This window comes from Electrona antarctica (assembly GCF_951216825.1).
Source record: "Electrona antarctica genome assembly, chromosome: 18".
NCBI lineage: Eukaryota > Metazoa > Chordata > Actinopteri > Myctophiformes > Myctophidae > Electrona > Electrona antarctica.
Window position 1 is genome coordinate 26,529,747 of NC_136799.1, and position 11,358 is coordinate 26,541,104.

Below are 11,358 nucleotides of genomic sequence, written 5' to 3' on the forward strand. Positions count from 1 at the left end.
GGGTGAGTGAGTAGGCTACTGTAGTCTGCAGGGCTACGTTGAACTGACCGAGAAAACTGAAAAATACAATTAGGTAGCGTCAATCACGAAGGGGGGCACGCACGGGTGATTGCTTGAGGTGGTTTTAATAGCCTAATTTAGCCTACACATACAATGTCATGATTGGAATATCATATGTACTCATTTACGCAGGGTATAAGAAATTATTTCATTTCAGGTTTCTATTTTATTCTTAAAGGAAGGCCAAAAGCAAGGCTTTCAAAAGGGCATCCCATCCAAGGTGAGAATAATTTTCGGGCACTATAGCGCTGAAGGTCATTTCAAAAGGCATGGTGGTAACCAAGGCGCATACTTAAAATGGGTGTCATTGTCGGTATATGGCATTTAAGTTGATGACAATAAGAATGTCTGGCAGTGACTGCATGTTACCTATAAAAACGCCCTTTGCGCACCCAAGACGCGCACAATATAAATAATAGGACAGCTGTGACAAAAGTATTTGCGATTAAACCACTATCGCAGCAACGTTATCTATATACAACGAAGAGTGACACAATCGATGCATGGAAGCTTTTAATGATCCCATAGCTAGTAATGTGCCAGATCCCCAGCCCAAATAGCCAGTAGGAAAAAAACCCTTAATAGTAGCCTAGGCTATAACTGAAAATAAGCTAAAGTCTATGAATTGCAATGCAAATAATAATACTAAAATAAAAATAAATCTAGCTATAATTTCTAAATAACATACGATGGTTTTGGTTGCAAAACATAGGTACTGAATATTGTGCCATGGAGTGCAGCGGAAAATAGCACTCACCATCTCGACAGACGTGAATATAAAAGGCATTTCGTCTCGTTTCCTCACAGAGCCGTTCTCTCATTCAAAGACACCTTGCAACATACCGAAGGTATGCGGAATCAGGATCGAACAAAATGTTTATGCCGGTGGCCGAATTCGTTGGAATAGATTCAGATGAGCCCAGATCCATCGTCCTGATCCAGAAGCCGCTACCTTGCCATGAGAGTATGCGTTTCTCCACTGTCCATGTGTCCTCTATGAGTCTATTGCAAAGAATAATGGTTAGAAATTAGAATTCTAAATAGATGCACAACTGATGGCTATCTAATACACTCCTCCTGCCCTGAAGAACAAATTAATCGTGGTGTGTGAGGGCGCCATGTATGCTCAGGGATGTGATGCGATGTGGAATAATTCCCTACTGGCTGCCCATGCGCTACCTTTGCTGTTTACCGACAATGCAGCTGCAGGCTGGAGCTCAGCCTCGGTGTGTAGGATGCTGTGATTTCGCGTCAGGCGCGCGTATTAATGTATTAATGATTTAATGTCAGACGTTATTCATGATGGGTTTACGAGATCCCCATCTAAAAAGGACTCAAATTATTTACACGCTGGCGCATTTTATTAGAGCATCACGTTAAAATGCTCTCTCTCTCGGCCAAACGACATTTAGTTTGTTGTCTCTTTGATGGACATGTATGTTCTGACAGTGGCTGTGGCTCTGGACATGATTGATGAAGCAGCCTATTTGGACAGCCTGACATTTGTCCTGGGCTGTCCCGCAGACGTGGCTGTTCGCATCACAGAAGATGTTGTTTGTGGACAGTCCTTGATGAATCATAAGAAGACGGCCTTGCTTAAGGTTGTGATCCTATACTCTACCATACTGTAGTGGTGCTTCTTCAAGCAAGCGACGAGCTCTGAGAACAAGATGACAGCACTGCAGTGTCACACGTTCTTAGGTTTAGCTAGTATTAAACACATAAAACAATATTATAGTATTACCGGTATAATCTTAGGGTATATACCTTTGCACAAGCCACACGTGACCGGATCTGTCATAATAGAAAAGTATAGATGAAGCAGGTGGGATATAGAGCCAAAATTGGGAATAGGGACAACTATAGAAAACATGATGTTCTAATTGCATTGGACGGTTCAACAGTGCCAATGTGGCATCCTGTATCCGGAGAGCACCTGGTGTCAGAAACGCATATCTACTGTATATGCTTACACAATTTAAGAGGATTTTACAAGATTATGTACAGAATAGATACTGGGGTGTGGGACAATCCTCGTGTATATTAATACAACACTTCAAATCAAATGTCAACTGACAGGCACATGCAGATAGGAGCCAAACAGTGGCCAAGCACCTGCCACTTTCCTAGATATGCACATGAATATTATATAGAAAATGCCTCCTTTGCTTTCAAATCTTCTCTCTCTCTGATTTGATGCCTCTATAAAGTACAATGCAGGCCGTACTATCACATATCAAGTACATAAACACTGTATCTCAAGTTCAAGTACACAGACTTACTTAGATGTACATGGACAATTCATAACACTTTCTAATAAAACTGATTTCAGCAGGAAAAGGGACTGGTGCGCTCAACTTAAATAGCCAATATCTTCAGATGGATCATGGATGCCACTGCCAACCAAAAGGCACATGAAAGCAAATTAAGTCATCGGTATTTGCAAATAATGTAACACTTTCACTAATGGCCAAAAGCCCTAGACCTTCCTCAAACTTTGAGGTGAATATAAAGTCTGGTTTACATGGCTAGCTTATCTATCACATAGTATGCACATGATGCCCAAAATTGTGAAAGGGGTACCAAAAGTCTTTGCACAGCCCTGTCAACTAAAGAAAGAAAATAAACAGAAGGAAAAAACAGATATTTGTGTATTTTCTTATATGTAGGGAAAAGTTTATTGATGACCTCAGGTTAGATGTAGTCAGAAATGTCCATGCACAATTTATGCTTGTTGTTGATGAAGGAAATATATATATATATATCAGTGATGATGAAACCTAAGCATTACCTCTGCATGGCTTAGAGATGCATTGTGATGTAAAATTAAAAAAATAGGCGTGATACTTTAAATGGTGACTTCAAGAGCAAAACATAATTGCACATAATTCTGTCTTCTGAAATGATCTTCATTACAACTATGTTCATGCTTTTCCCCCCTACCTGTCATTCTATCATTCTTGCCATCTCCTGCGCTCGCCACTAAATATTGCTGCCCATTTGTGAGTCATCTCCAGATAAACTGATGGCTTGTTCGGCGAGTAGTCTAGATACACAGTCTGACTTGTTTTTGGAACTGCCGTTTCTATTTGAGTCCCTTCATGCCATTCATTAAAAGATGTTATTGAGATGATATCAGGCTTGGCTTTCAAGGCAGCACTCAGTGCCGTTTCATAGTACTTCCCATTAATGCGATTTCGGGTGTTTTGGAAGTTCCAGGGTCTAATACTCGTGTCAACGTACCCAGGGCCTACGCTAGGGACAAATATCAGATCGTTGACCTCGCAGAATGTTTTCATGGACTCCCAATTTCGATGCGTGGACCCATAGGAGAACCCATTGGTGGCAAAGTATGTATAGAGTCCATCAAAGCCAGCGGTCAAGATGTCCCTCTTGTGTTTCTCCTCGACCAGCAGGGCAATGAAGATGGCATCATACGGGGTATCCCTGATGCTGCGGCTCCCTGTGTGCTTTAGCAGTATGGCCCACTGTTCAGAGTTCAGCAAGTAGGAGTCATACACATAGAACAAAGGCAAAAGCTTCCCAGTGTTTGTCCTGTGTCTGTAGAAGGCAGGGTGTTTTCCATAACTGAGGGAAGAGATACAAATAAAGATCATAAAATAATTTGAAACAGGATGAGTCATGGGAACAGATAGGCTTATGGAGATAACATCATCATCACTGCTTTATATCAGAATAAATAAATCTGACTGTTTGGAACCAAATGGTACTTGATTTTAATGTGACAACACACTATTACTCACTTATCAATGATGTACTTGATGTTAGCCAACATTGTGGCCTCATCTCTCCCTTGGTATGGTTCGATGTGAAAAGCCACCTGTACTTAAACAAATTATCAACAGTGACAAGAATCTTGCCCATTATTATGAATGTTTGTTTCATGGTATGGTATGTTTATACGTATTAATTTATGTTCATGTTTCCAGATTTCATCAGATGTACGTCGAAGCCGACAGCCAACAAACATGACCCACACACCTTTATATAGTATTTAAGTGCCACATCCAGCAACAACGGCACAATATCATCTGTAGGCTCACCATTGTCGTCCTTCCTACCAGGAGGGTACCAGGAAACGGCAAGAACACCTAAAAGAGTAGTTGGCAGTCTCAATTTAATTATCATTAAACATAAGAAATAAAAAAATAACGGTTGAGAACATGGCTGAGGGAAGTAGGGGTGCTGGAGGGGCTGGAGCACCTCCTCCCCCCAGGCACAGCCCCCCCCCCCCTCCCACCATCGGACAGGAGGGGAAGATGAATAATCTTAGAAAAAAATCATTTTATGTATATGTTCAAAACAAATTTGTTACTATGCCTAATAAGTATGCTGTATGTATCACAGTATCGGCGCCTAATTCTGGTTAATTGCATGTGTCTGTTTGTTCCAGGGGTCATCAACATGTCCGTACAAGACTGGCAAGACTTGTCCATGTCTGTGACATTTTTTTATGTTGGTTATAATGTCTACAATATATCAACATATTTAAATAATTAGTTTGAATTATTTTGGTGACTGGTGAAGTGTCGGGATGACATGCTCATTAATGTCAGGTGAGGATGCAAGACAAGACAGACAGCTAGAAGTAATGTTTGCTAATAGCTGCCTTTCATTGTTGCCCTTTCATTGTTCCACTGGCATAATTCCTTACATCACACCACCTACCGGTGCGCATGTTCTAAGACTTTCTCATCAACATTGAATACTTGTTCACCTTAACGGAAACCACTACTACTCTTGAAACTAACAAATGAGTGGGATAGAGTGAATTAACACAGGATTGACCTGTTTATTATTAGCTACTACTAATGAGACAAGACATCAGTTAAATGAGTTTGGGAACAGACGGCATGACACAAAAGACATATTGTACAACTATATGCAGTGATAGTGAATAAAGGGAACTTGGTGGCAAACCACAAATCATTTGACTAGAACTTTCCAGCAAACAGAGAACTGAGAACAAGAAATAAAGAACTGAAATCTCAGCCATATGTATTTGTGTACCATACATGGAACTGGATAGAGCTCTCTCATCATTATTCTACTGTAATTATTTGTCTCATCAGCAAGAACTGAACAGTGATGGTGAAGAAAGAGAACTTGGAAAGACGTTTGCGGACAAACCACAAATCATTTGACTAGAACTTTCCAGCAAACAGAGAACTGAGAACAAGAAATAAAGAACTGAATCTCAGCCATATGTATTTGTGTACATGGAAGAATTTCAACCATTTTGCCTTATCAAGTCAGGTGCAATCATCAGTATGTTAATCATAAATAATGTTTTTATTATTGTTAGATTTTTTTTCATAATTATAGCCTACACATTTGAATTAGTGGTCTATAATAAGATGAAAAGGCAAGGGCTAAATAGATGTCATGCCCACAATGAGACTGTTGGGCCCTTCTTGAATTAGCCCCCCTTTAAAATGTGTAGCACACAGGCATAGTCACTATGGCACATTATGAGGCCATTTGTATACATTTAGGGCTAGCTATTTGGGTTTCTGGTATAATTATTGACCATTTATTTTGTATGTCCGTGACAAAAATCAAGCGTAGCGTTAGTTCACTGCGGCACGGGAGGCAGATGGTTATTATAGTATATATAGGAAAGTAAAAGCCACTTTTCCGTGTGAAAATGCACAAATGTGCGTGCACGAGGTGTGTGCACGCGCATTTTGCCCCCTCCTAAACGTTCAGCACCTCCTACTGTAAATACCTCCCTGCGGCTCTGGTTGAGAAATGACAGACTTAAAAACTACTTATAAATAAGGAAACCTTTGTCCATCACACTCTGTCCTGCATGGTTCTCCTCAGTACGTTGACCAATTGATCCCAACTTGCAAACGGCCATTGAGCATTAGCACATGCAGACAGTGAGGATGCCCGTTCTAAAATGTAAGCGGTATAATAAAAAACATTCAAAGGAGATGGTCAGTGACTACTCATCAGGGAACCATACTTGATTTCAGCGTGTACCGCATGTATCAAAAACTTTCCATCAGCATGGAAACTCATTTTGGTACAAAGTAAAGTACAATAACATAACTATGAAGTATGTTGTTATCCTAGTTAATCTTTTAGCCATAATATTTGACTGTACCTCATGCTGTTTACATTTCTGGCTAATACAAGTATTCAATCAATCAATCAATGAGGTATTGACTGGAGGAAGCCAAGGTACACCACACACATTATCTTGCTGCCTTACCAATTGCTGCTGTTCGCAGCTGCTGCATGTGAGCCTCTATAACGGAGGGGTCTTTGGAGCTATAAGCCCCCAAGGCTGGATAGAAGTTGGCCCCAATATCATCAGGTGGGCTGTGTCTCCCTTGTGGATATCCCTGGGCCACTTTGGAGTCCCAGTGAGGCAGCTGTGGGTGATCCCAGTGAATGTATTTGCCATCAAACTGTGGGTTACCATACCAGGTATAGTAGAAGACATGGAGGTTGTAGTTGGGAGGAGAGAACCTTCTAAGTGTAGCTTCCAGCTCTGCACCCGTATTCTCTGAGTGAGCAGTGTCTGTGATTTTGGTCCGATGAACGGCCTTGTTTTCTCTCTTAACTTGAATCTCATTCTTTACAACTCCTCTGATTTCTGGGAAGGGTTCAAGACTGTCAGAGTTGCCAAAAGGTGAATCCTGCAGTGCAAAGGACTTTAAGACCACTGTTACTATGAATGTGAGCAGCACCAAACCAATTAATGTGATGCAAGATTTGCGCCTCAACCTTGCCATTCTTCAGTTGGCACATGAGGTTTTCCACAATGCACTGTCATGGGAACAGAAAGGGGCTTTTGGACAGACACAGTTCCACTGGAACTTGGCAGCTGGATCTTTGCTTGGCCTAGGGATATTAAACAAAATGTAGGTTGTAGAGAAAGAGAGAGAAAGTTGGTTGAAAACTGTAAGCACAAGATATGGACAAGTTTCATGGATGCAAAATTGACTACGGAGCTGGCCAAAATAAACAAAAGTAGGGATATCCCTAGCCGCAATTTGCAACTCTAGATTTTTATAATGGGATGAATCTAGAGTTGCAATACCCTCCATTGACTCCCCACTCATCCAATTTGCGTTTGCGATCTGCTTGTCTTAAACGACGTTAAACTCACCAACATTGCAGCTGTAGTCCAAGCTTGAATTATCCTCTTTCAATCTGCCGAGCTTGTTTTTCATAAAAATCCCCCGTATACATGTTATGAGCTACTTTCTGTCAAGAAATTCTGTGCAGGTGATTCTGGAGTTTGGAAGCACTCGTCGTAAGTCACTGAACGGCCCTGCCTACCACCCGTTTCGAATTTGCACATAATGCAGGAGGCAGCAGCGCGACCCGTTAATAAAAACGAGTGCTTCTAAACTGCAACACTTAGAAAAAGAATCACCTGCAGAGGATGTCTTGACAGAAAGTAGCTCATAACATGTCTACGGTGGATTTTTATGAAAAACAAGCTCGGCAGATTGAAAGAGGATAATTCAAGCTTGGACTACAGATGCAATGTTGGTGAGTTTAACGTTGTTTAAGACAAGCAGATCGCAAACGCAAATTGGATGAGTGGGGAGTCAATGGAGGGTATTGCAACTCTAGATTCATCCCATTATTAAAAAAATCTAGAGTTGCAAATTGCGGCTAGGATATCCCCATATGCAATAGAGGGTATGCACATGCTTAAAGTGAATGGCCCATCGAGTGGCAAATCGAGTGGCAAAGCAACATGCAAAGTGAGTTTAACATTGTTTAATGCAATCAGATATGACTTTTCTGTGTGGATGTATGGGCTGTCAAGGCCAGAAAGTAGTTTTTGGCCACTCAGTAGGCCTTCCTGCATAACTTCCTGGTTTGATGATGATGTCACGCGCATACCCTCTATATGCACGATTAAATGAATAAACCCCCTTTGTTAACAGAATATACAACAAATACATTGTAGCATAAACATTACCTGATTAGCTACACAAATTATGGCAAAGTGCATAGCCAGTAATTTCGTCAGGTGCATTTACAGTTACTTTAATTGCCATTATCAATAGAATACACCCTATTTTCATTTAGAAGAAAAAACACCTGCCAACTTGTGACAAGTGACTGAGCATTCACTATGCGAGTATCCTTATCGAATATGCGGAAGTTTGAAAAAACAAGATAAGTCTAAACCCCTCACATTCCCAACAATTACCCACACATACAAAACAGAAAACACGTGAAATAATGTTACTCAAATAAAATTATACCTGCATACTTGGTCTGGCTGAAGGACGAACTTAGACCTGTCAACAACAGCTCAGCAAAATCTGCAGGTTATATTGATTTTCCACTCGACACTGATTCATGCTATTGCTAAGCTATTTGTAGCATAGCGTGGCTAGCTTTAAGAATAGTCCCGTAAAAGGCCGTTTGTTAAATTAAACAGCCAGTGTATTAATATCGAGTAATATAAAGTCCTCTTAATTTAGTGTAATATTTTCACTGCATGGGATGTTCGACCACAGTTGTGTACCATTCTGACAGCTGGAAAGAGCTTCCACTACCGACGGTGTCGCGCGCACAAAATGGCAGATCTACAAGATCACAGCGCGTCGCATCGCGGGGCGTCGTGAGCTTGTAGATCCGCTATTTCCGGCCGGGCCAGAGGGACCGGGCGTGTGACGTCACGTTACGGCTGCGTTCAGACCTGCGCTAAAATCAGTGCGCAGTTGTATATCACAGATCTCTAAGCAGTTACCGCTACCTGCGGCTGCTTGTAACATCATTTATTACATAATACAGATCTGTAGTAGTTGTGCTGTCCCAGAGGTGCTGCCCATAACTAGTCAGTAACGAAACCATATCGCCCCCATTCGTTCAGGAGGGTACATTAAGCCTGCAGTGCAAGTCAACACTGGTCGAAGCTTCAAAACTTCATGTAAACGTTATTTTACCGTACGCACACAACACAGTACAGTAGCACAGTGCACACCATTAATAACGCATTCATAAGAAACCACCTGAATCAATACACCACCAAAATAAGAATCCATAGGGTGTTGTGAAAACTAATTATTAAGTAAAACCCGTTAAAGTTTTGGAAAAACCTACTTTAATTGCATATTTTGACTGCGTATTTGGCACCTTCACTTCGACGTTTGCACGACGGGAAATATAACGTAAGTTATCACTTTAACTTAGCTACTTTAAGTCAATCGTCACTTTAATAGCTACTTTTTCCCCAACAGGGAGTTTATTTTAATTTCAACCTTTCTATTGATTATTGAAGTTATTATAGTCAAATTTGTGACACGACACCAAGAGGTGGCTAGCAATATTTCTTTCTTTAATATTGCCAAATATTTTTCTTTCAACGGCTTTGCAATGTATGCTATGTTAGATTATTCAGAACATATTCACATAATGGAATATGACCTCTGCTCTGTTCTAGTGACAAACGATGATGGAGGCCAAGAAGAAACCGAAACAAAAGGTTGAAAACAGACGACTAGCTGGAAGGATAAGGATCAGTGCCAAACCGGTCGCCTCTGTTCTCGGACCAGTACCAGTTAGTACCAGTGCAGCAGAGGTTGCAGACCAGACCCAGAGCCCCCCCAACCCTAACACACCTGAAGTTCATGAAGAGGTTAGGAGCCATGGACCCCTATTTGATATTTTTTGAGTGGTGCTCCACCACCTGTGCGCAACCTAACACACACAAACACACGCACATATTAACTGTATATATGATGATTTCGGGTGTGCAAGTACAGTACAGTGACAGTACAGTAGAGGGTACAGTAGAGGGACCCCCACACGGTAACTGTCATTTCTCAACCGTTTCGGACGTGGGGCGGCTCGCCGGATTCGGCCTGGCCCCCTAGGCACGTTCCTGGGGTCTGGATGTTCCGGGGACCCCCCGGAGACCCTCACATGGTAACTCTCATTTCTCTACCGTTTCGGACGTAGGGCGGCTTGCCGGAACCGGGCCGGCACCCTGGCCGTGGTCCTGTGGGTCTGGAACTTCCGGGGATCCCCACATGGAGTTGCACCACTCACTTCACACGGGTGTGATTTTATTGTAATCTCGGGTTGGTTGGTTGATTGATTGAAAATTGTTTTTAACAGTTTATAGAATGGGTACAATTCAACTAAAGTACAGGTCAATGCAAAATCTGCTGAGGACACTGGACGCGTTTTTCGGAAAACCGATGGAGAAACGCCGCTAAAAATCCGAAAAACGCTCCGTGTGTGGGGACCTTAAGACTTGTTTACATTAAGGGACACCAATGTACACTTTAATATCCTCAGTGCAGAGCCTTAGATATAGACAGAGTTACGCAAACTGCGTTCACTTCATGGGGCCAGTCCAATGGCGGCTCTCCTACATAGACTTCTATTGAGAATGGGGACAACCAACTGGGACAAGTCCTGGACCGGAAGTAGGCAGTAATGCATTGGACTCAGGCAACAGCCCAGCTTTAATGATCTTAAATCCCTTTATTTTAGATTGTTTTCAGTACAACTTTAATTGTTACTGTACAATACTTTAAAACAGTTGTCATGTTGCACACATGCTTAAAATAGCTCTTATTTGCGCCGCCCTCGTTGAAAACAATGTATTTCCAACTCCAGCTTGTCTCAGTTCAGGCTCCATGAACAGCGCTCGAGCGCTCGGTTTCTGCCCACTCAATATCCTAACTCTTCTATTAGATGGCCCTGCCTCAGTGTTCATTTTACCCTGAGTGTACAAATGGAACCAAATGGTCCATTTGGTTCCATATGCACTCTGAGAGTTACAGACCTTTGGGTCCATTTGGTTCCCAACTATCAATCATTTAGCTGGGGCAGCTCTCCAAGAATTACTTACATGCATAACCTAATTTTATACCCATCCATCTCTACTGACACACACCTCTCTATTCCTAGGCTGACCATGGGCAGAGAATAATTCGGCTTAAAGAGTGGCTCAGCTCGCACAGCGGCCTGACGTTCTCTGTCCTCCTGCTGGCGAAGATAGTGATGTGGATTTTCCTGATCTGGATGGGACACCTCACTCTGGGTTGGCCCGGCATCGCCGGTTTCCTTGTGGTGCTGGTAAAACAGCTGTATAATGGGCCACTGCAAAAAGGCCTTGAGTGGGCATGGAAGAAAATGCAGAGGAAGAAGAAACCTGCTACCCACGGGGCAACACACAAGTGACCCAGCAGCAGATGTTTTTTTGTTGAAAGTGCATTCATGAAAAATAATTGTTTCAATTGCCAATATGTTCCATTTTCATTTTTGCCTGAATGAAAACTAAAA

General features: G+C 41.9%; 2 protein-coding genes across 5 annotated transcripts in view; one reads left to right on the plus strand and one right to left on the minus strand.

Moving 5' to 3' along the window:
- Positions 1-11,338, plus strand: part of LOC306941974 (uncharacterized protein) — a 62,441-nt gene extending 51,103 nt beyond the window's left edge. The window contains exons 1-3 of one of the 2 annotated variants that reach the window (XM_079527618.1): positions 9,092-9,233; positions 9,506-9,700; positions 10,984-11,338. In XM_079527618.1, the coding sequence (XP_079383744.1) occupies positions 9,515-9,700; positions 10,984-11,256 (459 nt within the window). In that variant the 5' untranslated portion in view covers positions 9,092-9,233; positions 9,506-9,514 and the 3' untranslated portion in view covers positions 11,257-11,338. Of the gene's footprint in view, positions 1-9,091; positions 9,234-9,505; positions 9,701-10,983 lie in introns of those variants that run through there. The other variant, XM_079527617.1, reaches the window with a different exon arrangement.
- manea (mannosidase, endo-alpha) lies at positions 2,697-8,664 on the minus strand. Of its 3 annotated transcripts, none has more exons than XM_079527990.1 (5): positions 8,330-8,664; positions 6,302-6,936; positions 4,063-4,172; positions 3,825-3,901; positions 2,697-3,648 (listed from the first exon to the last, which is right to left on the minus strand). In XM_079527990.1, exons 2-5 carry the CDS (start codon positions 6,825-6,827, stop codon positions 3,015-3,017), a joined length of 1,347 nt encoding a protein of 448 aa, XP_079384116.1. In that variant the 5' UTR covers positions 6,828-6,936; positions 8,330-8,664; the 3' UTR covers positions 2,697-3,014. The 3 variants fall into 3 exon arrangements, with proteins under 3 accessions (XP_079384116.1, XP_079384117.1, XP_079384115.1); XM_079527991.1 differs by having other exon boundaries at positions 3,825-3,906; positions 4,125-4,172; positions 8,322-8,664; XM_079527989.1 differs by having other exon boundaries at positions 8,322-8,664.
- Positions 11,339-11,358: the final 20 nt, after the last annotated feature.

Excerpts from the sequence above, each read along its gene's own strand:
- manea (XM_079527990.1), bottom strand. The coding sequence starts at position 6,827 with ATGGCAAGGTTGAGGCGCAAATCTTGCATCACATTAATTGGTTTGGTG. Across the intron at positions 4,173-6,301 it reads GCTGCGAACAGCAGCAATTG|GTGTTCTTGCCGTTTCCTGG; the intron begins GTAAGGCAGCAA and ends CTACTCTTTTAG. Across the intron at positions 3,902-4,062 it reads CACTTAAATACTATATAAAG|GTGGCTTTTCACATCGAACC; the intron begins GTGTGTGGGTCA and ends GTTTAAGTACAG.